General features: G+C 37.3%; 1 protein-coding gene across 1 annotated transcript in view; it reads right to left on the bottom strand.

The window, feature by feature from the left end:
* Positions 1-27,555, bottom strand: part of LOC139699043 (uncharacterized) — a 757,338-nt gene that overhangs the window by 208,028 nt on the left and 521,755 nt on the right. The window contains exon 3 of the mRNA XM_071598045.1: positions 7,214-7,402. Within this exon, the coding sequence (XP_071454146.1) occupies positions 7,214-7,402 (189 nt within the window). The remainder of the gene's footprint in view (positions 1-7,213; positions 7,403-27,555) is intronic.

Genomic DNA, 27,555 nt, shown 5'->3' with positions numbered 1-27,555 from the left:
ATGGCTGCTAGTCACCCAAGTAGTCTCCAGAGACTTTGCGCGAAATATTTTAAAAAAAGTTAAAGTTTGTATTTCGTAATCCTTCTCTTCTCTCCCCTCCTTCCTTTCCAGCTACATCCACCCCTTCCTCCCCGATCGTCCTGATGCCGTTCCTGATGCCAATAGATGATTAGCGAATCGCTCAAGTCGACCTCAGAGGTTTTTTTACCGTTTTTAACATACTTCAAACTTTATATTTAGCAATCCTATTATTTAGGTGGCCAATATTTCCTTTCCCTCCCCTCCCTCCTTTCCAGCTACATCCACTCCCTCCTCTCGGGATGTAAAAATGTATGTAAGACGACACCTGACATTCATTTTGGTACCTGAAGATGATGTAATACGTCGAAATCCGGTCGTACAATGATTCTTGTTTAGTGGAAAATAGCTACTATCCGTCCTTTATTACTTATAATGACTTGATATTCCGAGGAAACCATTTTACTCAAACACCTTGATCGGAATTTAAACAGGCTGATATTTAACCCAGCCTGTACAATAGAATCGGAGCAAATGGATGTTTTGACAGCAAATACTTCAATTATAAAACATTAATTTTTTGACCCACGTATTTGAACACTGCGATGCTTTTCTACAAAATTTTGAACGTGCGGATCAAAGAGTCACACTACAAAACATCATGCAACTCGCTAATACTTATAAATTGGTGACAGATCTCGAATACAGCTTTTCATTAACTCATATATTGCATATTTTCGTGAGTGAAACGATTTTAAATTGAAGACAACACCAAATTAAAGTTTCGGGAAGAATTTTGTGGCTTAATCGATACGTAGCCAAAATATGAATGGCAGAATTTAGCAAACTAATCTAGTATCAAATTGAAACATCTTAACTCTTCTATGGTTTATTACCCCATCTCCAGCTCCATATCGGTGAAAAAATGGAGTGTTCTTCGTTCGCGTGTTTACCTTCAGATTAAATTAAGATCCATCCGCACCTATCTAAAAAATTACAACTAGTTGGTAAGGAAAAACAAAAATTGAGCTGTGTATTCTCAACAATGATGTATTACGCGTCCTTACATTTTTCCCATTTTTATTTTTTGATGTAACTGCTAATCCACGCGTTCAGGAGAACCAATCCTTTTTGTATGAGCATCACACGATTATCTTGTGTCTAGTCTATGAAAGCAATTAGGGTCATTTTAAAATATCGGACACTCCAGTTTCTTATGACATGAATGCCAACACCAGCTGTTTGAGGGACGAAGCATACTGGTATACATGAGAGCAATTTTATTAAGAGATGAAGCTTCGGGAAACGGCCCAAGGGTGAAGCTGATAAATTACTGAATGATTTGCTAAAATAATGGATTTAGCAAGTAAAGACCAGAATATATTCCAAATTGCAATTACTCTCTGGTCCTAAGCGGCTAACCAGTCGGAAGCCGCAGATTCTGCAAATTAAATTGAAGGGAAAAGGTTTATGAGAGGCAAAAAATGGCTTTTAAATTGTTACATACGGGAAAAATTTTACCTACATGTTAGTAAAATTCTCAGTAATCTTAACTAAAAATAATGTTGCATCAGATAAAGGGCGTCAGAAAGACCTAAGATCTAATTCCCGATTAGGAAATGCTTAATAGTAATCGGGTAGTACTTATTCCTTAAACATTCCTTATACATATGATACAAAACTTATTGGAAGGCGATGGGAGGTGGCAACTTAGGGATAAATAATTCTTATTCAGAATGTAGGGGAGTTTTCGCTATTTATCCGGATAAAAAAATAACAGGCAGTATTTTCCATGCTCATTAATTTCATGTCTATATTATATAAGACGTCTGTGGAAACAGTATAAGTACAGGCAATTTAATATTGAATACATATATAAATATTTTAGCGAAACATGAAAATCAAAAAATCCCCTCATTTAAATGTAAAATGCCTTTTAAAAATTACAAAATTCAATTACCCGAACGCCTCACGAGTAAAAACACTGCCATTTCATTTTGGAAAAAACATGGACATTAGAGATAGCACTCATACATGTATTTGAATTGTATTCCTGAAGTAATGAATGCCTTAAAATAAAATAAATGTCCTGATTTTAAGCATTGATATTGAAAGAAGACCATAGTCTTTATTTTCATATCCCAAACAAATATATATTCTGACCAGTAATTTTCGGTTATATCTCACTGTAAGTCACAAGGATCATTTTGTCAAAAGAGAGTTGTTTGCCGACCATTTCTTCTCTCTATCTGAGTGATACCATTTTCAATGCTCATTATTGACGAATTCTAACTACTTCTACTTTTGTGAGTTCTAAAACCTATGCTAACATATGTTACATATATCCGAAATCTTAATAAATGATCAACAATGTTCAATTCAATATAACTCAACTCTAATCTTTATGTTTCACCTGCAAAATTACTTTTTTCCGCTATTATGCATTCCAAATGTTTTCATATTAACCCATTTTACATTTACGTAAATATTTTCATTTCAAACTCAAAAAAATCATGTCCATCAAACCATTTATATATTTTCTCTTTCTTAATTTATTGTCATCGTTTTCACAATGCAATGAAGCGTTATATTACCGTTAATTTCATTTAAATGTAATGATAATGAAAAAGGTAAAATAAAAAGAGAAAAAAAGCAAATTTAAAGGGCTAAAATCTTGGAAATTATTGAATTGTAATGCCCATTAGCAGATGCCTTCTTTAAAACTTATTGTCGCGGCACCTCCCGCAGTTCCTTTGAATTTGTCTAAAAATAATATTTTTAAACATTGAATGGAATAATTCATGTGAAATAACAGAATAATAATATCAGATGGAATAATTGAGTGTAAATCTAGGACAAAATCAAACCCAATATTGAAAAATGTTGAAGATATTTAAATCTAATTCGAATGGTGAACCTTCTGCTTTCATAAAAGGTTCGACAGGAACAAAAGCCATGAAATTGGTGGAAGAAAGCGATGGAGGTTCAAATCTCTAATAATTCTAAATAACAATTTTGATTATTAATTCTGCTTTCCTTAAATTTTTCCGAAACATGGCTATCAGTTTTACTTGATTCTCAATGCAACCGTCAAATGAACCAAAATATTTTCCTTGGGAATAACCAAAAGGGTTAAGACATCAATGATAGAAATTTACACTTCCTTTAAAATTAATTATTTTTCTGCCACCTTTGCCAATTAATGCGAACGAAGGCTAAACGGATGGCTTTCAACCGACTTATTTATTGGGCCAAATTGAAACTCTTGTCATTCATTTTCATACAATTTTCAATGTCCTGACGCCATTTTTGTCGTAACTTATGCAAACTATTGCTAAGCTGATAAGGACCATACTTAATCCGCCGGAAGAAGGCATGAGCCCTCGTCAGCTATTCAAGCTACTTCAGAATTTATTTCGGTTGAACCTGTACGGGACGCTCAAGTACCCTGCCGCTTATATTCTATTCCTATATCCTCAAGCATCTTTCATTCCGACTGCAGCAGCAGACATTCCGACGAAACAGCCCTAACCTCCTTTCTCCAAAAGGCCCCTCCGACAGGCTGTACTGCACCCCCGCCCTAGATCCTCTACCGATCTCTGCCATCTGCTCCCCACTTTGTCCGTGAGCAGGGCGAGACTGGTCGGAGAGTGTCCACCGAGGCTCGTTGAGGAAACCCGGAGTGGACGGCGGGCTCGGATTGCTCGTGTGGGTAAGGCCTCTTAGCTGTTATCCCGCGACCCCTGGTGGCCTCTTGTACTAACTGTGATTCGTGAATGAAAGGGGGTGGAAGGAAGGACGGTGCACTTCCGTTTATTTATTAATTTTTCCCGTTTTGGGAAAAATATGTCGCGAGAGCGCTTAGCATTTCCCGGGGTGGTGGTGGGTTTCGTTTCACTCATTTTTTTTCGACCGTCATTTTTTTTCTCTTCTCTTCCCGCGCGCGCGGTCCCTATTATTCACTGGGCCGCGAGAGGCGGTTTCATTTTTATTTCGGACGGATTTTTGGGTTGAGGGACTCATAAAAATACACGCGAACTACGGGCACAGAAACAAAAGCCGGGAGACGCCACGGAATTGAAATGAGTAAAGAAATGTCCTTTATTTCCTGCCGGGTGCTGCATTCGCGGTGGTGCTTCGGAACGAATTATGAATGAAATTTAAATTTGGGGGATTCTGAGGTTGCGTCACACAACCGGGAATTCATTCACAAACTTCGCTCGTCACATTCTATCTCTCATTCCCCCACGAAGTGTAAGCAAAAGGCTTAGCTATGAAATCGGTGGGGAAGAAGATGACACACAACCTCCGGAAATTTCTACTGGTAAATAAATAAAGATGGTTTGACAAAGTACTGTGGAAGTGTAGTAATAGAGAATAGCTCAGTGTCAACGTTATACACCGGCAAATTAGAAGTTTTTTTTTGGCGTTTTACGTACTTGACATATATACCCTACATATACCGAAACTGAGCTCCAACATTATGATAAAATCAGCCGCTACACATTCAATGTTGTTGATTCTAACCTTTAAGTTTGAAAAACCGTTCGCTCCCAAAACCCCAAAAGAGTCTCCGCAAGACATAAATCTCCATATATTTGCCTTTTTTATATGAAAACATTCTTGCAGATCTCACATATGGAATGAAACCGCTCGTGCCAAAATAAAAAAAATATGAAATAATTTGATCTCAAATTACACGTCAATTTATTCCTTTCAAAACATCTTTTAGCGCTGAAGGACACAGTAATCAATTATTTACTTGAAGATGGCATAAATGATTATTAATTAAAATGTAATAAAATATTTGGATAAAATGTCATAGAATCATAGGTAGGTGGGAAAAATTCTTGAATAATTGATAACTTACAATGAGACATGCAATGTAAAATACATTATAAAACCTTCTGAGCCTAAGGTATTCCTGGAGTTTCTTATTTTGAAGTGCAGAGATAGAAATGTACGCATAATACGTGTGTATTTCAAAATTAGTGTTTTATGTAGGCACATAAAATTTTTTATCTCAGCATCAGATTACTTAAACGTCAAATTCCCTTGAATTACCAATAATTCCATCGTAATTCTTCAGTAAATAATACTTTTTTACAATGTCTCAGATGTACGTACAGTATTGCATCATAATTTCTTCCATCTTTGACTTGTTCGTATACCAAATGTAGAATTCGTTCAGCATTATATTCAAAGGTATTGGAAATAAAAAATGTCATTAAGTATGCTTTAATGCAATATTTATACCAAAACATTAGGAAATGAAGTGAACTAAACTTATCTTAGGAAATTATACTATTCTAGTAACCAAATATCGGCATCGGATTCCTAGACTTTGTAAACAATATATATTCCAAGAGCTCAAACTTGAAATATCAAAAGCCCTTTATTCAGTCTGTAGCCGGTATTAACCGTAATGCCAAGCAATGGAACGGATTAATGGCTTCACAACCCATAAGATTGAAACACGTCGCTTGAAGTTAACGCGAAAAATATGAACCATTAGTGAAAATTTGCGACACTCATCGAGTTCCACGCTCCATTAAAATGGATTTGAATTCTCTGGCGAAGCTTACATGGCGTAAAAAGGTCGAATAAATAAGGGCGGAAAGAGGCACGTAAAACCTTGAGAGCCACCTCAGTCGAATCCTTCTCCCGTGGACCTTCCCTCCCCCAATAGTCAAAAATTAGACCCGGTCGGTTGGATGCCCTTTCCCTTGCGTCCCCTCGGTCGGAAATATAGGCGGGGTGTGGAAAGGAAGGGGAGGGGGAGATGATGGGGGTAGAGTTGGGGTAGCAACTATAACGGCAAAGAAGGGTTATAAACGGTTGAAGAAACAGAATGTTAGAATGGCCTAAAAAGACCGCGGGGACTGAAATATGTCCCGAACTTGTAGGAATTGTCTTTAGCAGGAATAGCCGCGTGAATATATTTATTATTGATATTTTTCTTTATTTCGTCTCAATACTTATTCAAGGGAGAACGGAGTGGCTATGAAAATTTTCTTTAACCGTGGGAGTTAAATGTGGGGTCATCAAAGTTTTAAATATCCTGATATTCGGGAATGAATTGATCAAGGTTACGTACGCTAGAAGGTGGGAAAGTCGTGTCTCCTTTCAAAATATTCCACCATTGGACTGTAATTATTTGCGCCGTCATCTTTGGCAATTATTTTAATCCCTAAAACATTAATAAAATGATTAGATAAAAAGATCAAATCCAACTCAAACTATTTCAAAATACATCATTTCAACATCTGTAATTGGATTGACTAATTTTCTCAGACAACCAGGTAGCCTCCATTATATTGGACCAACTATAATTTAAAACATTTACCATCAAAAAAACCTCAAAAATTTCTCCTGGTACACTGCTTTATGGTAAATGTTATTTTATAATATTGTAATTCATCTCATATCTATAATTTAAAAAGATTCTCCAATAATGTGGCTATATTATAGAGCAGGTGAATTAAGGGTGACGTGTAACTTTAAATAAGCATTTGTCGTGAGGTTAAAGAAAAAAAACTTTGCACTTCCAAATGATGAAAGTCTTTATGTCGAAGTGCAAAGTTTCTTTCTTTACCCTCATCATGAAGGAACTCCACAAAGTTTAACCTGAAACTGTTATGTTTAAGCATTTTTCCCGACAACTCTCAGTGATAATTTAGGTTATGTAACCTTTATTTATTCTTTTATCGTTCTTTTGGCATTAAGTTGTCCAAGTTTCATCATGACCTTCTCTCTGAAAGTTGATTTTCACTAAACCACAGAGAAAGACTTTAAAAATGTTATCCTCGGACTAACAGCTAATGAGCTTTGAAGCCTCCTGAAGTTCAGCAATATATATATGCTCAGTTTTTTCTCTCATTTCTGGAGATTATGTTCAGTGGTAGTGCCTTTCCATATGCCCACAGCAAACCAGAAGAGACATTTTTAAAGAGGATGCGCTAAGGGCAAATCGATTTCCAATCGAGTGCCGATTTGTCAAACAATCGCCGCCATGAAAATCACTTCAGACGTTCTATTAGGGGCCCCAGGGTCACTACGGACGTGCAATCCCATTTGAAGGCGAGATTAATGCGGGTAGCCGGCCTTTTCCCCCGACGGGGGAGGGACGTCCTCCTTTAGAGTGGCGGAGACGGAGGTGGCGGTGTTTGGATGGGTCTTGGGGTAGAACACTCACCGTCGGCCAGCGGTGAGAGGGCGAGCAGGTGCGCTAGCGAGGCGCCAGTCCCGTGTCCTAAGACGGTCACCCGACTCGGATCGCCGCCGAACACTGGAAGTGATTCCCTCAGCCAGTGGAGGCCGGCCACGAGGTCCATGAGGCCGAAGTTCCCCTGGGCACTCCCACGGCCACCTGTCTTCAGGAAACCTGCAAGCGGAAACGCCCCGGAGGGGGATGGGAGAGAAAGGATGATGATGAGAAACACAACCAGAAGTAACGTACTGTGAAAGCATGTGATAAGAAACCAGTTGCATAAGCCGTGAAATACAGAATGAAGTCCTTTCGATCATAATTATTAGAAACTTGAGATTTGAGCCTGCACTCTTAAATATTAACCCTGGGCAGCTAGAGTGAGTTACAGTATAAGATGTTGAATATCAAAGATAAAATATTGGGTCACCGTGGGATGATTTAGTGGCCCTATCACAGCAAGCAAATAGTAGCGCTAAGGAAGTTTAATCGAAAGGAGGGAAACGACATTACTGGTTTATATAGCGTATTATATAACATAAAATAATAACAAAATATAATGCATTGACTGAGATACATGACTAGTCTTGAACACATAGCGTGAATACTAGACCTTAGCATGCAACCTTCAAGATGTTAAATGGTGGATATTAAATGTAATATCACTAGCAGTGGTAGTAAAATTAAAATAAATGGGAAGGAATTGTCTTTGCTGCGCGGAAACTGGTTTATTTAAGAAACTATTTACTAGATGGTATGCAATTTACGATATCAGGCAGTTAGTTACCATCCAGTTCAATCGTAAAAACAACGCGATTTAATTATAACTTATGATGACTGGTTTAGTTTTAAAAATAATATGAGCCTCGGGCGAATTAAATTTTCAAGAATTAATTGCAAATCAAAGTAAAGCAATCACCACCCCTGTGGTAACATGGGCGAACAATAGAGTCCTCAATGCCCAAAAACTCTAAAGCTAATCGGTTTTTTTATAACACTTCAACCACCATCTCCATGAAGACGGTTGTCATAGTATGGGACGAAAATGGAACAATAAATATTGCAACGGAATGTTGACCTTGTTAAATAATCGATCAATGAGATTGCATCCATACTTAGTATGAATTTTGATGCCTAATCAATATGTAAAAGCCGTCCTTTCTTATTTTCATTAAATTCATATTCACGCTAAAATTGACACCATTGGTCCAGTTATCCATTTCAACGTGATGCGATTATTAGGTCCATCCTGCTTCCGTCATTATTGCGAATGAATTTTAAAAGTACTTTAAAATTGTGCTACAATTTCCACGCGTGTAAAATACAATTTTATCATTTATTTGGACATTATTAAAGTGCTGACACACGTGTATATACGATACAAATCATAAAAACCGCTTTAATTCTTGGGAATATCTACTAAAAGATGCTGTAGAGATATTATAATTATTTATCTACTATCGATTGATAAAATCATCGACACTGTCTAACCTATTAAAATCCAAAGACAAAATGGATGAAGAGGAAAGAATAAATCCCGATAGGCATTAGAAAAAACTTCAGAAGCGTCTTTAAGATAAATTTTACTTGTGTTTTGGCAAAACGATTGACATTGACAAATTATGTGAACGAAGGATTTTGCTTCAAAATAAATCATAGTTCTATGAACTTTATGATAATAAACCAGTCAAGAATAATTAAAATAATGCCTGCAGTTATATAGAACACCCAGTAGTTAGGTATACTTTAAATTATTTTCCTCTTCACCAATTTTTTCAGTTCCACCATTTTAATGCTTTCATGATTAATTATATTTTTATAAGCTTTTCACTTTTATTTCATGTAAATAATAACGAGCCTATTTAAATATTAAAATAATGCTTTCAATATTTAAGAGTATAACTAAAATTTATGACTTAACATCGCCACAAAAATTAATATAGAAAAAACAGAAAAACAAGAAAGATTTATTGAAATTCTGTCTCTGATAACGAAAATATTGGAGGCTCCTGAAACCATGTCAACGCCATGGTTCAACGTCTGTATTTTAGGAATATATAAACGGCCTAAGTAATAAATTATGTGTTAAATAAAATCGATTTAGTCTTACTATTTTTTATTACCTACATTCTCATAAAATGAGTAACCAAGATTCAATTTTGCTTTACCGATTCACAAAATCGAGCAGCCTGTAACCCATGTTGTGTGTAATACGATCCTTACATGAACCCTTTTTGAAAATTGTTTGTGAAGATTTTTAAAACAAGTTGAGAACAATTTTACTCAAAAATGTGATAAAATCAATTAGGTTCGAGTTAATCCTTGCTGTTACAGAAGCGACCGACATAAGACGGAAATTGGCAGTTAATTCAAAAGTTAAAGCTGAGTGAGATATTTTTTTAGCCCTTTCTTTGAGTTTCTATGCTTTAAAATCTTTATACAAAGTATAGGCTATATGATTTTTCGGGTTACAGATCTTCACGGGGTACCATAACCGGCTGATGCGAAAGAAACTGCCCCCCTTATCCTGATGGGTGAATTTCACATCCCGTCGGGCTTAGTACTGGGTGACCTCCACCATCATCCACCAAACCAACCTTCGAGTGAATTATTGTGTTTATGGTTTATGTATGTATATGTGTGTTTATATATATATATTATATATATATATATATATATATATATACACACACACATACATACATACATACATACACATATATAAAAGAAGTAAGACGAAGAAAGAAGACAAAAGTGAGACCTATAATTCTGAGTCTTCAGAACCTGTGATTAGTGAAGATAGTACAGAAATTTTCTTGCAAAAATATAGGCAGTATTTCTCCTGCGGATTCAAAAAAGGCCTAAACCTAAAGGTAGAACTTACGAATTCTTCATACATACAGTAAAATTCTATTGTATTGTCATACAGTTTCCAACTATAAGAATTGAGGCCTAGTGAAATTTAAATTAAATAAAAAATATTTGAAATAAGCTATTCAAGTTTGGAATAATATCCCAATGACAGCATAATTTTTTTTAAGGAATTGAATCAGATACATTATAAAATATCTCCAGAAACCTTCTGTGCATTTCAATCCAACTTTCAAGACCGAAAGAAGATGCGATTTTCAATAATAAAATAATTAAAAAAAATATGCATGCGGACAAATCTAAGAATCATGCAAACATTTTATGATCGTAAATAATACTGTAAAATAAATAAATTAGGGAACTAATAACAACAGATTACAAGTAGAAAAATATTAAACTAGTTATAAAATAACTGTCAATAAAATTAAAGAAAAACTTTTTAATTTATTGCATATTTATTAATAGAATATTTTCTCAAATTTAATGGTATTTCTGAGTGATTAGCCGGTAAGAAAAATGGTTAGCTATGGGGTTGAGTATATTCATACTATTGGATAACTAGTACTCGAAAGGTACTAGTATTTAAGATAGTTTTTAGTATCTATTCAAGGTTTGTTTAATCTTTTTCTTTCGTATTAAAATATGAATAATTACATATTTAGTGGAAATTAAAAACAACCATAATTCTCTCTTTTAACGTGATCTTGCTTTTGCCTCTAAGTTTACATTCACATACATCTTTTATAAAACGGTGTAAATATTACCAAACCGGACGTAACAAGAACATTTTGTTTTTGTTGTTTAATACAAGTAATACAAGTAAAATCAGTTACGCATAATAAGTATAGCTGATTTACAAGTAGTAATAGAGACTGTGTATAAATCCTTATGGCGAGAACTAAAATTCAGTTCTCATGCTTTTTAGCTAATTGGAAAAGAACATTTTTAGAGTTTTGAAGGTGAGTAAAATTGTCATTTATCGTTAATAGGGCGCAGATGTAAGAATCATTGAGTATTTGGGATTAATCCGGGAAATACTGATTTATGGACTGTCAAAATACCGTCCCCTGGTTCCTAATAAATGGCTATTAAAGAACCCAAATCGTTAGGTTAAGAATTTCATCCCAGTTGTGGGATGTAATGGAAGATCCTAGAACAATCAACGCTAGCTCATACTTCTTACGAATATTCCAACTTCACATGGCATTAATTATGTACGATAGATCTCACTCATTCTTAAACCGGCAGAGGGGAGGGATTTGTCGAAATTAAAGTAGTAAGCCTGGAAAATTTTAGAACCAAAGATTTATTTTCACTTCACTTGGCACACGACCATATCACTAAGAGAGGGAAATATTATCTTATATATGTTACCTTCACCGATTTCTTCCATATTTCTTATGGATTCCGCCCTAAAAACCTTTCCCCGTGCTTTTGGATAGTACCCGAGGTACTACGTGCAAGGCAAGTGAATATGAATTTAATTCCTACTGAAGGTAGACAGGGCGCAATTTTTAATAAACTCCTTAACTTCCCGCACCAGTAAAACCTGGCCGCATTATTGGTACCGCTAGACTTTTTCAACGTCCAGTGTGAATTTCAAGGTGTTTTTGCTAAGTTATGCGACGAAGTTGCAGCCAATTAAGTGCTGAGTATCAAAAGGTCAAACACACGCGTTTCAGATTCAAGTATTCAAAATAATGAGAGAGGAGAAAAAAATATGATGATTGTCAATAAATTAATAAACGCACTTTAACGAGTTTTATGTCCTATAAACTGGATTGGCAACATGGATTACTAATAAGGGAGGTTTAAAAATAGCGGACCATGAAAATAAAAAAAGAGCTAAAAGGCTCCAAAATTATTATAGCTATTTTTCTTTTAAAGGAGGTAGGAATGATGTCAGACACAGAGCGATGCATATTCAATGTGCGACTATGATGGGATACTGAATATGTCATTAAAACATTCGAAGTGCTTGTGAAGCTTTTTTCCCTGAGCTTTGATAAATTTATTCCTCTACTTCGTCGAGGAAGGCATTAATATAATATTAATGCCTATTGATAATATCCCATTTTTGAATCTTTCATCGATAGCATAAAGTGTTATCATTCCTGATAGAATTCAGGAAATGGAGAGTTATAACACAAAATTACTAAATGTTTTTAAAATGTTTTTATTATAAATGTAGAAATTGGATGTAGCAAACGGAACAAAGGAGCTTACCCACCCGTTACTAAAAAGTGGCTAGATTTTTCCAAAAAGAATTAATCTGGGTCAAAACTGAATTAAAATAAGGATGATAGAGTAACATAAAGCGTAAAAAAATGTCTCCAAAATATGAGTCCTACGGAAGGTTCAAGTTGCTAAAAGTTCAAATCATGACTGGTGGAACAAAGTTAAATGGAAATAAGTCAGTATAAAATAAGGTACTTTATTGAGACAATGAGTGTTGTCTCTTACTGTATAACTTGAACGTCTTTCACATGGAAAAAGTACGCATAAATTAAATTAAGGGGAAACATTCAACAACGCAGTTGTGGAACTCAATGAATTCGATAATCATATTTGCATGAAAAAAGAGACTTCAAAGAGAAATATCTTTTGAGTTAAGGTTCCTAGAAATTGATATTATACAAGACTTTCTTATAAAACTTAATTTATCATGACTTTAATTTCGAATAAATTGGTATTTTGAATTCCAAGTCCAGAAAGAGGGTTAAGTTTTAATCTTTGATATATTTATATATTTACTGCCATTAATTCATATTTGGCTTAAAATCACTCTTTAAGATGATATATTGTCTTCTCAAAATCGTTCACACATCATCTTAATTATGCCGATGCCATAATTACAATACATGTGATTTGTGAAACAGTTACAATGTTTTTTATTAAAAAAATTGATTTTTTTGCCAATTCTGGGCCAGGATTCAATTTTCCCTTGCGGAAATATAATCGCATGAATGCCATTCCGTATCATTAGGTATTGGAAAGTTCCTAGGGGTCAACTCAGTTTGTAAATATCGGATAACCTTTTATGACAGCATCTTATTTACTTATGTCATTACCTTTAGTATTGCTCTCAATAGAGGATCCTATTTTTAATTGCTTCGAATAAGGATATCAGCACCACAAATATTCATTTATTTTTTCATTCCTTATTAATTTTCAGTCAATTTATTTCTTCTCCTTCTTTTCTTAGAACATTCTCGTTGGTATTTCAAAGTGTCTATTTCATGTTCATAAATGGAAGAATAATTACCATACAGATTTGATTCCTCAATGTATAATTTTTTGAAATATGTAAACTTGCCAGAAAAATTAATCAGCACTTCTTAATAATGTTTTCACCATTTTGCAGAAAAAGTATTCAATTGGATTTTAACTCTGTCTGATAGCGATGCCTTTTTTAGTTCACGGATACCATCAAAATTATCCTACTTTGTCAGTAATAAGACTAAAATTTATTCTGGTGGACTTGGCTGTAATTTATTGCTAGATTTCGCCGCACAGATGTTCCTCTACAATCGTCACACAAGTCCACTCGCGATCATCGTTGAATAGTTTGGGAGTTTGCACTGATGAGGACGCCATTAAATGGCATAATCAATATCTTCGACAATCAGAGTGACTCTGATCCAGAGCAAGCTAGCTTATGTCCTCTAGTTATGCCGTCGGAATATTGCGTATTTCATTAGCATTGCTGTCATTACCCTTCTCCATATGCTGTTGAATTCCTCCCAAGGTCAGTCTCAAAATATTTTCAATTCGTAATCGCACTTGCTGTTCCTGAAAGTGTTTTTCACCTCTTCGATCATACTTTCAACTGAATAATAGGAAGAACTTATTAACTGAGGACAATAAACTGCTGATGTTATTTTTGGTAATAATTAGGGAATAAATGGCATTATCGTCGGCTGTTTCTATGAAGGACGCTAATGCGTACCGTAAGGCACCACGTTAAATACGCACCTGAAGGATATTGAATGCCTTGCTGCAGGACATGAGTAAATTATGACAACAGAACTATGAGCACTTATTTATTTGTAAAATGAATACAAATGAGTAGTAGTTCAATCTAGTTTCAATTTAACTTGACACATATCCAAAAACATCATCGGCTATTCCACGCATTTTTTATCTGGGAATTCTATACATTTTTAAAGGATGTGCGTTCAAGTATTCATTGACGAGGAATTTGAAATTGAAACAATTGAAATTTTCTGTTATGCTGAGAAATTAACTTCCCACTATCTGTTTGCATCGTGAAAGAAACATTGACATGTGAATCGTGAAAATATGAAGGTGAAAAAACAATGCGGAATTAAAATGAATACAAAATACACACATATCAGTTAAAAGAGTAGAGAGAAAAACCAAAAAATTCAAAAATATAAAAATTTCAAGCTATTTAAAAAGTAACTTCGCACGTGGTAGAGAAAATTAAAAAAAAATCGAAGGTTGAGCTAATAATGCAAAACCTTAAGTTTTGACCAGGAGGTGCCTTTCGTTCAGACGTTAGTCTGTGAAAGAAGCGCAGTGTTTCATCTCGAGACGCCTAGAGGAAACGAATCACATTTGTTTAGTTCATCCCGAAACCTTGACTAAGAAAACCATTGGAAGTGTATATTCTGCCTCATTCTGCGAACTCCCCGAATTATTCCGTCATTATAGGAGGGCATATTTCACTGTCTTCTCCACTTAAAGTCACCGCGTCCTTTCTCTTTCAGCGCCCAAAAATAGATTTTGGTGGTTAAAGCATTACGCTGCGGTTTTAAGGAGCACGCTGTCGCCACTCTCCGCATCGAGTGCGGCGGCGCTGTTGTGAGTTCGCTCTTTTTTTATAATGCGAGCGTGTTTGTTAAGCCCTCCATTGGAAATTCGGAAACTCATGAAATGAGGAGCTCAAGAAGTGGAAAGCGAATTATTCCCGACCCGAGCGCGGGAAAAGGGGTTGGGGAGGCCGGAGGGAGTAAGGGAATTAAATCGATTCCCAGAGTTCACCGTAAACTTGTTAACACTCATTAATTCGTGAGGAAAGCTCTTATAGATTTTAGAAAGTGCTGATGAATGTGTACTTTATTAACCTACTGTCATTGGAGGCATCCAAAGAAACGTCACTGGGAATAAACATATGGCAACAGGGTAGGGTAAAATAATTTTGCGCAAGACTGATTGGATTATTGGAAAAATTGGATACCATGCATATCTTCTGGTTGGATTCCCAGCCTATGACGCAAAAATCATAACTGCAGAGCAACAAAAGAATTACGTTCATCTAGACTATCCTTTTTCTCGAGACTTAAGGTAAGCAGGCATAATATCGAGGAAGATGGTTTTAATTACGCTTTACAAGACCTTCCTCTTGTGAGAGACAAATTATTTTTACATAAATTCCTTACTTATTTGTTTACCGGCTATTATTTTTAACTGTTATGGGAAACACTTCCATTTATAATTGACATAGCAAAACAGATCAGCGGATTATGCGATTTGGTTGCCTCAATGTGCTGATTCTTCTCCACGTGTAATTTCTCGTTAAGTCATGTGTATATATATATATATATATATATATATATATATATATATATATATATATATATATATATATATATATATATATATATATATATATATACATGTCTAGGAAGAATTTTATGATATTTCGTCTAATGCTGCACAGTATCAATTATTTCCTAATCATTGCTAGATTTGAATATTTTGTCGGGAAATATCTTTAAAATCCTACATCTTCATGGATATTGATGATCGTTATGAGTATGATTTTAGACCAACAAATGGATACACAAGCTCCATTATATTATGCCGAAAATGATTTTGGACAAGGAATCTAATTGTTATTCGTAGTCTATCGTTGAAGGTATCTTTTGAATGGAAAAAAATTGCAGCCGATAAAATACCTTTCTTCTCCTAATAATTAAAACTTGACATTCGACACTCTAATAAATCCTAATTCAACTCTACGTACGTATTTTATTCCTCCTTTATTCCATTTAAAATATCTCATTCACCGTTTCATCCCGTTTCAAATGTCTATGTTTTCCTTTCCTCCCTCGCTTGCCTAATGCTATCCCCTTCATCGCAGTCGCCTCCATCCCATCACCAATCAAAATACTTTGCGTCCACCGCCTTTGGATTTACAAGCCAACCAACCTTGCCTAGCCAATCTTGCCAAAAATCCCCTTTCCTCTCCCCCCCGTGCTAAGCGCTTCATCACCTATTTTCATTCCAATCCATTTCATTTTTTAATCCTACGCCATACGCATATCTCAAATCCTCCGATCTACGCTTATCAACTTGTTTTGACAACCACAGCTCCGCGCCGTGAAAAATCACGCACCACATCATAATTTTAACTTTTCATACATCCTAACTCAGTGCCCCTGTTATTTAAAAACCTACATCGAAAAAAACCTTTGCCTAACGCGATACTTCCTCTCACATCTCTACTACTTGGACAATCATTGCACAAGACACTGCCAAAATAGGTAAATTTCTCCACCTATGCCAGTCTTGGGCCCCCTATTTTAACATTTGCCTTAGCCTTCCTGTATCTCGAAATTCGCAAAGCCTTTGTTTAGTTTACTTTCTATTTCATCCTACAAAATTCCAAAATTCTCAAAATGTTTACCAATCTACTATATACAATTACTCAATAGCGAGATATAACCCTTTTCACCTTATTTGTTTTTTTAGGCCAACCTACCACTAGAAAATAGGTATTAATGGGATCGACAATAATACTATCATTCTACAAGCTTAGTGAGTGTACTAACATTTTTTTATTGCGGAATGATCGCAACTGACTTAAATAGGTCGATTCTGAAATTCACCCCCTCGATAATCCCCCTTCTTTGAAGAATTGGATGTTCCCATTTGAGGACATTAAAAGTCAACTACTTGATTTATTTTCCTCATCACTTTTTAAATCAGAATCTCAACCCTGTTTGGATTTTAGGTAGAATGAAGGACTTTGTGTTTCCATGGGAATTGCTAGCGAGACTGTATTCTGAGGATAAACCGGTGTTTAGAATTCATCCCTGTAGGTTGAATGGAGGATAATGTCGCCATTCATGACCGAACTCAGGGCATGTATTATTAATCACACAAGATTGGCTGCAGTGAAGTGAATCAACTACCTATGCAGTATTACTCAGTCTCCTCTTCGGATTCGAGTCCTTTCTACCCCTATAATATTTAATTGATTTCCCTTGAAGAGGGTCGGACACGACATAAACTGTCAATCCGCGGGGGTCGTAGCATTTCAATTCGAAAGATTTCCGGGAAAATTCGATTCCTTCCCAAAGTCCTTTCTCCAAATTCCAACTATCTCATTTCACTTCGTCTCCCTTTCTCTCCACCCATCTTCCACTCTCTCTTCTCTCTTTGCAAACAAACACACACTTGGCTCATTCCTTTATTTCCTTCCGCTCATTTCCCATTATCCCCACCCGATCCCTCCCTGGGGGCGGGGGGGGGGGTTCCTAAACCATCCCTCCCCATTCTCCCCGCCCTCAAACCTTAAAACGACATATCTGCTCTTTGTTCCGAGTCGCTCATCCCCATGCATCTTCCTGTACGCATTTTGCGCAAGCTCTTGCGCGAATTCTGAACTTGGCAGTTCATTCCCAACACACACCACCATGCCCTGGCGCGCGCACACACACACACAATCGCTATCCTCTCCACACGTGCTCTTACCTCCTTCCCCGACCCCCCAACGTCCCCTCGGGTCAATAACGAACGAGACAAACAGCACGACAATGATTTACGACGCGGGAAACGTTACCGTGCCGTCCTTAGCACGGCTCGTGAGTGCGAATCCCGCTGCGGGCTGAATGTGCTGTGCGACCCACGAATCATTCTATCCCTCGTTTTAAACCCTTGGATTTTTGGCGCCAGGGCCTCCTCCGTAAATCCTGCTTAATCACGCCGAAGTTATCGGATTAACTTGCTCTCAATAAAACCTCTGACGAAAATAAATGGCCATGCAACTTTTTTTTACTCCTGGAAACGCTTTTTTAATGGGAACTTTTGGTTTTACTCCGCATCCAATCCTGCTTCTTCACGTCAGCATCAATAAAAATAACATTTCGAGAGTTATCGAGAAAAAACTACGGGTGAGCATGGTTATTTTATTTATGAAGGTCGATATCTACGTACTCTTTACCTATTTCTCTTTTTTCAGGCAGATACCCATTTTTGTAAATTACGGTGATAATTTTAAGTTGTAATTGCAGACACGGATGCAAATAAATCGATTAAGAGGCATTTGAAAATGCAATATAATATCGAGAAAACACAATCGCGATTGGATTGCATGAGGTAAATGTTGTGGAAGATTACTTTCGACTAGAAAAATTTAGGAAATTGAATTTGCTAACTTGCGACCACCTTCCTAATAAGTGAAATTAGACAGTTGGTAATGTATTGAATTTTCCCTGATAGACTCAAAAATTACGATTGCATACGTACAGAATGAAGGAAGTGAAGATATGTCTGATGGTTTAAAACGTAATACGTGTATTCCTATAGAGAAACTTAGTGATTTTTGTATTCAAGTTCACTTATTCACATGTCCTGTGCTGTAAAATGTTTTAAAAAGTCGATTAAATTGACTTTTAGAAGCTGCATTCTGCATACAATTCTCTTTTCGCACGTGTTACTCATTCTCAGACAAACGTTCACCGAATTATGCTGCGGGAAACATATAAGTGGTCGAAGAATTGACTATTTACTACCTACAGCGGTTGTGTTCATAAACACGCATCATCGCGGGGATAATAAGCGGGGGCTTGATAAGGTCCCACACGGTAAACTCATTCATAAATTAAAGGTCGCGGGTATAAACAAGGGCGCCATAAGTTGGGTTAAAGATTTTCTTTCAGAGCGGGAACAGAGGGTAGTCCTTGATGGCGCTAGTTCCGACAGCGTTCGAGTCACGTCGGGGGTACCTCAGGGAAGTGTGATCGGGCCGTTGCTTTTCTTGATTATGTTAACGATTTGAACCGCGAAATGAAAAGTAAAATTAGGATGTTCGCGGATGACACGGTGATCTATCGGGAGATATCTGAGGATGAGGATCGTTTTATTCTAGAGCAGGATTTAGATTGCATTACTAAATGGTGTTCTAACTGGGGATTGACTCTAAATTATCATAAATGTTCAGTGGTAAATTTCTTTAAAAGATCAACGGGATTTGCTTACAAATTAGCTGGAGGTGACCTAGCAGTAGTTGATACGGTAAAATACCTAGGTGTCACATTCACCAAAGACTTAACTTGGGGGACTCACATACGTAAAGTCTGCGGTCAAGCATATAAAAAATTGGGATTAATTAGACGCATTGTCGGCAAAAGTGACTCGAAGGTCAAGGAACGTTGTTACCACGCTCTTGTAAGGCCTCATTTAGAATACGCATGCAGCGTGTGGGATCCGAGTGAAAAAGGTCTCATTCGGGAAATTGAGAAGGTTCAACGCCGGGCAGCCCGTTTTGTAAAAAATTCCTACGATAAAACGCAAAGCGTCACCGAAATGCTCATGGATTTGGGGTGGGAATCATTGGCTGAGAGACGATTCAATGCAAGATTGAAATTATTAAATAAATTTAGATCCGCATGTTTCAGCACCGAGGTCTCGCAAATTATTCGTACTCCTACATACATTAGTCGCTTGGATCATGCATATAAAATTCGGGAAATAGATGCCAGAACTAGCCGACTCAAGGACTCCTTCTTCCCACGGACAATACGGGATAGCAACTGCAGGGTTATAGATAGCAAAAATTCCACTTGCCACCCTCAGCGTCTAAAAAATAATTAGTTGTATTTAAATGCATGCTCTTCCACTAACCTTATGTGTTTTGCTATAATAACCCATTCTTTCCGAATGACTTCATTCATGTTCTGTTCATCTGTTTTTAAGTTTCCCTTTCAATCCCTCGTCCCTCTCCGCGGGGGCAAATTCCTGCTACCTGCAACGTTGGGTCCCATTCCCTGCCATTTAGAGACTCTTTGGGGGTAGAGTGTTTCGTGGTGCATTTTCATGTGGTAGTGATGTTTCAATTTCTTGCTTGTTGTGTCCTGGCTTCCGTGTTGTAGGATGTCTTTCGTGCTGCATCATGGGGTGCAGTTTTTTAGTTGTTTTGCGGTTTATGTGTTTGCATGAGTATTGGATGAAGGGATTTTTGCATGAGTGTGTGCGCTGCTGTGGGTGTAATTTTCCGTGTTGTTTTTTTTTTTGCATGTAGTATTTTTCTTTTTTACGGTTGGTGACCTAACACCCCCCGCCACACGCCCTTGCGGCGGCTTGCGGGGTATTATGTAGATGTAGATGTAATAACTTCCGCGCGGGCAGACACTTGGCTCGTTATCTTATAAACGGAAAGAGTTCTTACTTCTGTTTTATGAGATCCCATCAGAGCCATTATATATATATTTTTAAATTAATACCGCATGTAACACGAAGCAGCATCAAATTTTCTGTCAGGTATCTAATAAACTTTCGCATTAAGTTAGAATGATAAGATTTTTCTTAAATTGACGCACTTCTACCATCAGAAGTCATTAGTTCAATAATTGGTTCAGTTCTGCCTTCTCCTTTTATCCTCTAGCCACTTTATCTCTACATGCTTCTTCTCTTCAACGCTGCATTCATGTATATTATTTTTCATTTTTCTGTTTATTCCTCCTTCTAGATCGTCGTTCAGTTTTCAATCTATATCTTCCTTTATATTTCGTGATTCCAATTTTCTCCGATAAGTTTCGGAGGTTACATGGAACGTTGTACTCATTCATCTCTCCTTATTTCTCTCTCCTAGTTATCCCGTAAGTTGATTTGATTTTACTTTTATACTAATTTATCATCTTTTCCATGCTTATATTGTTATATTTTTTTATTCAAACATCCATATTTCACTACAGTAGAGAAGCATTAACCAGACAAATTTTTAGAAATTAGAATCTCGAGTACTTAAACACTTGTTAATTTTTTTACACAAGCAACACTGGCAGAAAGCGATAAGAAATGATACTTCTAATAAAAATACTACTCTAAAATGATTCCAGAATTGAGTTTTGTGAAGAATAATAATATTTATCATAATTTTCTCGAAAAAGATTATGCCATTAAAGAACCGAATAGTATCAATATAGTCTCCACGAAAATTATACATTTAAGCCTATTTACTAAATCTCTCCTTTATCCAATCTAAGTTTATCACATCAATTTACTGTAGTGCGAATATATTGACTCTTATTTCCATTGCCGCCATTAAAATCCCATAAAGTGACTCAAAACCGATTTCACACTGAATTAAAGCTATCTATTGCGTTTAAACAAGTCCCCTGCCATCTCTCTCTTTCCACAAAAAAATGAGACATATTCATATGCGTATTTCACGCACAGAGTCCCCATTGTGCGTGGTCCCGGGATAGAGAGAAAGAGACCGGTAATGGACATCCATACGTCTACGTGTATATTACGGTCGGAAGTGAGGGAGGACGTAGAATACGACCGACTGGGCTGGGCGTGGGGACAGCTGTGAAGTAGCAGGGAGGGGCAGGGTGGGCTTGAACGGGCGGAAAGTTGTGGATGCTCTGGTACAGGAATGAGAGAGAGAGAGGGGGGCGTGGAAGGGAAGAAGATGGGGGACAGCACACAGGGGCAGCTTTGGTATGGAAGGGCACGGGTTGAGTGAGGGGAGGGAGAAACGAATAAAGTAGCCAGCCAGCCTTTCCTGGATAAGACAGCCGAAGATTCAGGGTGGAAATTTTCACGGCCGGCTGAACCGATGACATTTCGATTGAATCCACCCTTAAATTTTATTTCCGACCTGGGGGCGATGGAGAAATAGAGGGAGGGAAAGAGCTGGAGAGTGATGGAGAGAGGAAGAGAGAGAGAAAGAGGGAAAAGATGGAGATAGAGGGAGAGAGTGAGAGGCAAAAGCCCTTGAGTGGGGCGGAGGGAGAGGCGTCAGGAAAGACAGTAGGAAGTAGAAAGACAGAGGGCGAAAGAGAGTGAGAGAGCTCCGGAGACTCATGGAAAATAAAAAAATGCGCTTTTCTTTGAGTGATTTATCCCTGCATTGAGAGTAAAATGACCAAAAAAAGAAATGAAAGCTCCCACTGGGCCATATTTCTCAGGAGAAAGCCGAGGCGGTTCAATGAGGCGAGGAGGGGACTTTTGAAGAGTGGGCTAACGGGGGAGGATGAGGAGGATGGGGGTGAGAGGAAGTGGTTTAAGAGAAGGAGGAAGAGGAACAGCAAGGGATATGTGACGGGGTTGGGAAGGAGGGCATCCTGAAGGGGGAACTGAAGGCCGTTCGGCAACAGTGCACGGACGCCGCGGGAGGAGGCAAGGCGAGGAATGCCAAATGGAGACGACGGGCGATGAAAGGGAATTGTGGGAAAACGGAGAGGAGTCGACGCGTGTGAAGGGGTGGTGACGTGGAGTAGGGGGATGATAAAAATAAAATGGAACCGGGTCGGGTGCGCAATGTTTTCCTTCCCTTCCAGCCGGTGCACCCTCTCGAAGAGCGTGACCCATCTCGGGCCCACGGATCAAAGCGGGGTGGGAGCAATGGAGACGCGGGAAGGTTTTCACCAAATTCTCACAGGCGGACCATATTTCACGTCTCGTCAACGTCACGAAGGAATCGATGATACGGGACTCTTGGGGTGGCAAATGCAGTTACGGCGGATGTGGAATGAAGCCAGAACGATGTGTTGTAGGTAATTTTTGGAATCACGTTACCACATCAGACATCCCAACCACGAATTTAAGCTCCATTTTCTGGGGTTACGAATGACCTCTTCTCCATCACTCTCGTAACGCTGGGGTAATAATAGGCATTTTCAGGTATCTCAATAAATCTTGGCCTAGTGTTTAAGTTCACGAAGAAAATTAATACTTATATTGTAAGGGGTATTTAAGGAGCGCACGTTATTTCTTAAACACTTAGCCTGTTACATTTTTTCCCTAAAAAACGCTCTAGGGAAAATTTTCCACATTCGAGAAAAACGAACACAAATCATGAAAGCATTGAATCATTAAAAGAAATGAGTAGGTTACCGAGATTATTTAATGTACGGGGTTTATACACTCACTAAATACATATTCTACCATCATACAGTTATGATAGGTTTTGGATTGAAACAGATTAATTATCGGCGTCTTTACTTAGATTCGCCTATCAAGACCCAATCTGCCATCTAACATCACATTAAACTTTTTTTCAATTCCGAATTCTTGCTTACTTCATTCCGTTCAGCATTCCCATTTTTTTCCTCCATGGAACTCAATTGCCTAACATTCCTCTATTATAACCTCCACCCTTTTTATCTCTAGAAAAAATACTTTTCACCCATTGCTGTCTTTCATGTATTTTTTCCTACAGTTATATCAGTATGCCTGGCAGTGTTTTTCGGTTAAATTCCCAACGCCCCTTGTAATCATGTTTTCATACGTACGAGTTATGCAACGGTAATTTCCACCCTCAAATCATACGAGGATCGTACCAGAGGTACCCGGCCTGATCTAGAAATGGTGGTGGTTTAAAAAAAATTACACTATTAGAAAGTATGCCATCTATAAAGTATATGTTTCGGGTTAGATGACGCCAAGTTGTTTGGTATTTGTTTGGCAGCCGTCAATAGTGAACGTTTTAAGTGAATATGTGAAAATGGAGAAAATTGGTCATCGTTATGTGATAGAATACTTTCATTTGAAAGGCCTCAGTCCAACAAATATAAATGCTGAACTGGATTTTACTCTGGGTGAGTCTGCTCCTTTGTTTACAACAGTGAATTATTGGGGAGCAGAGTTTAACGAGGCCGTACGAGCTGTCAAGACGAGCATCGCATTCGTCGACCAAATGAGGTGACGACTCCAGAAACTGTGAAGAAAATCCACAGAGTGATACTGGATGATCGTCGAATGAAAGCGACGGCCATAGTTGGAATTTCAAAAGGTACGGTACATCGCAAATTAATTGAAAATTTTGACCTGAGAAAGATGTGTGCGCGATGGGTGCCGCGTTTGCTCACACTCAAGCAAATCAATGTCATGAAGATATTTCAATTGAGTGTTTACCAAAGTTTCACATCAACAAAGCAACGTTTTTGCGCCATTTCATAACCATGGATGACTCATGGGCCCATTACTTCACACCCGAGACTAAAGCACAATCAAATAAATGGATTTAAAAGTAAGAACCGACTCCAAAGAAGGCGAAAACTCGTGATAACTTCCTAACTCAGTACACCATTACATAACTGCAAGATTAATAATATAATATGCTCAACGTGATGATATTTGTATGTATCCAAACAAGTATTTATTGGCATAATCAGCCATATAATCGAAAATTATGAAGACATCTTTAACAATTTCTCCAAATATTTGTATTAAATCGCCGAACTAATAAAGAATAATTTTCCTGCCCTATGAAAGAAAACGGCTAAATATATAAGGTAATAAAACGATGGAGTTTGACGAAGATGGTTTGGGTACGAGGAAAATATTTATATGAAATATAAATATGTAATAAATCATTAAAAATAAAGAAATAATTTATATTAACTTTCGGGGACATAAAACGCAGAAGAATGAACCAATATAAGCACTATGAAATGGAGCGGAAGAAACAAATGGTTAATGGTCATTGAAGGACGGAGCACGAAAGAGAGGAATAATAATTAATTAAAAGTACAATGAGGACCTATAAGTAATACTATAAATGATCATTTACAGTAAAACATTACATCTTGATATTGCAGCATGCTTTGATTTATTATTTTGAAAAAGTAAATAAGTAAATATTACGATTGAATATCGATAGCAATTCAAAGACACATTGTTAATAATATTATTGTCCGAGAAAATTTCCAATATATTTTACTAAATTATATTATATATGCTGAGAGACTTTGGAAAAATGGCAATAATAGCTTTTTAAGACGTTAATCATACCTAGAAATCTTAAGAGTTTTACATTTTCCATTCATATTCATACTACAAAATTCATAAATTTTCAAATATATTTAAACCAAAAGGTTATACATATATATATAATCACAGTGTTTTTCAACTGTAACGTACTGAAATGTAACATTGCTTTACTTCTAAAAACTTCATTTTTAAAACAAATGAACAGTTTTATTTGCAATATTGTACAATAAAATTCTTGCGTTCTTATTTCAATTTATATAAAGAGGTAACCTAACATGAATAACAGAGAGAGATGGAGACGGTGTGAGAGAGAGAAACCATCGACTGCCATAAAATGTATCAGTTTTGGGTAAATTTTAGTACCCGCATTAAAATTGAAAAAAAATTGGAATTCTTCCAAGCCTTTGCGAAGAATGGCAGGTTGAAAACGTCAGAGGAAGGTGAAACTGGTCGTATATTTACGAATTAAATGGTGCAAAGTGACCGAGTTTATATCCGAAGTCGATCATGGACGGCAAGTTTTTTTCCCGAAAGAGAATTAGCACTATATCATTGATTCCTACCATTGAACAGCATTTAACAAAGAACAGCGAATTAACCTTTATTGCTAAAACTTTGCACTCATGGAAGGCGAAGAGATTTATCATTCTTATTTCATCGAATTTTTAAAATGTAAAATATGATACGCACCATCAATTGTTATTGCAATTATTTTAAAAACTATTCAACCCTCTCATTGGTTAACCTGATTACCTTATTTGTGCGTCCTTTCGCTAAAACTCAAATTTATCTCCAAAATTATAGTTCAACCAGCACATGAAACATTACATGCGCATTCTAAAATATTCCATTTCATTTGAATTGATAATGTTGATTAACATACAACAAGTTTTGAATGCATACCAAGAGGAGTTCCACATTTAGAAGTCGGGGAGCGCTTTGCCTTAATTTTGCAAAGATAAAGTGGTAGAAGTTTTCATAAGGTCATCCCAGAATGGAAGGAGATCCTAACAGAGACATTATCCTGACCGCAGGCCAGTACATCATGCGCGCAAAAAGGAAACGAATTTTGGGTCAAAAAGGGTTTTGAAGGCTTCAGAAGCCACAAGAAACCACGGAGAAGACAAAACGCAGTGGGTTTAGACGACTTTTTGCTGACCTAATTCCCTCACCGAATACGGAAAACGGCGCGGGCTTCGAATTTGTAAAGGTGAAGTGCACACTCGCAGCCTCTCCCGCCCCACACAAGCGCAAATGCACGCCGGTGAGAAATGGCTCGCTTTCCACCCCACGACGGAGGTCCGATGTGTCCGCTTCCCGAGGGTCTTTTTGCCACGGGTGACGAGGGGGAGACGGTACGATGTAAATGGCACCGGGCTATTCCGGAGATACATCAAGGGACCTGGATTGGCGTCGGGCGAGGGAGTGAAAGCCACGGGCGCATTAAAGAAAGTGAGAGGCGGGACGCAAATGGGTTAAGGTGAGCGAGAGTGTCGAAGCCCGCAATGAATATATAGTAGGTGGGGGGGGAGGGAAGGGGTCTAACGAGTTTGTTTACGGTCCCTACAGGTATCTCGGTCGGGCGTAATGGGCAGTGCAATACGCCGTAAAGAGATCTGCCACAGATTGGGATAAAATATGGCGCGGGTTGGGGCGAAGGATCGATGCGGGGGACGTGTTGTTGTGGAGGTGTGGCTACTCCCAGCCCATCTCTTTCCTAACTACAAAGAGGTCAGTTTGACGGTTGATGGAATACGAACGAGGACGGAATTTCAAAATAATTTTACCATTGCTTTGAATGTATCTGAAACAAATAACATGGGATATTATGGAATAGAATTGCGAGAACGATTAAATTCACCCATTATGCAATTGTATTTACACGAGAGAAGATTAGATATCAAAAGAAATTTGACGAAAAATCAATAGAATGGAGAGAAAGAGGAGGAAAAGTTCTCCAAAAACAATAATAAATGATTTTGCAAGTAATTTTTACGGAAATTCAAAACAGTTTTTATTAGGATAACATTAAACATTATATGAGGTCAATATTTAACGGGATCGAAAGGAAAAACTGATAAGGAATTAGGTTTTATCTTCACAAATTGATACCAAACAATTATCCATCATCCTGTGAGCGTAGACTAAGGTAGACTTAACCTCGCATTCTGTTCTAATTCGGGTGAAATTAAAATATTCAGGGCTAGTTTGGAGGTTGCTAATCCTATGTAACTTACCATTTTTCAGTAATTTGAAGTCACTACAGCACCATAAAGCTTGTATTCTATTAATGTGCTCAGATTTCACACTCGTGTGAGTACATAGGACCGTTAACACCAAACTACATCCGTGAATCCAGCAAGTCAGAATCATTAAACCAAGCTGTTAATAACTTTATGACCGTCAAGGTTATAACTAGAATGTAAATACTCCAATATACTCGATATTTAATATTAAATGCACCTCATCCGTTTTCCAGGCTTCCG

Source organism: Hetaerina americana, unplaced genomic scaffold (assembly GCF_022747635.1).
Source record: "Hetaerina americana unplaced genomic scaffold, ioHetAmer1.1.p SCAF_9, whole genome shotgun sequence".
Classification (NCBI taxonomy): domain Eukaryota; kingdom Metazoa; phylum Arthropoda; class Insecta; order Odonata; family Calopterygidae; genus Hetaerina; species Hetaerina americana.
Note: the sequence above shows the minus strand (reverse complement) of the source record. Positions and strands in the feature narration are given on the sequence as shown.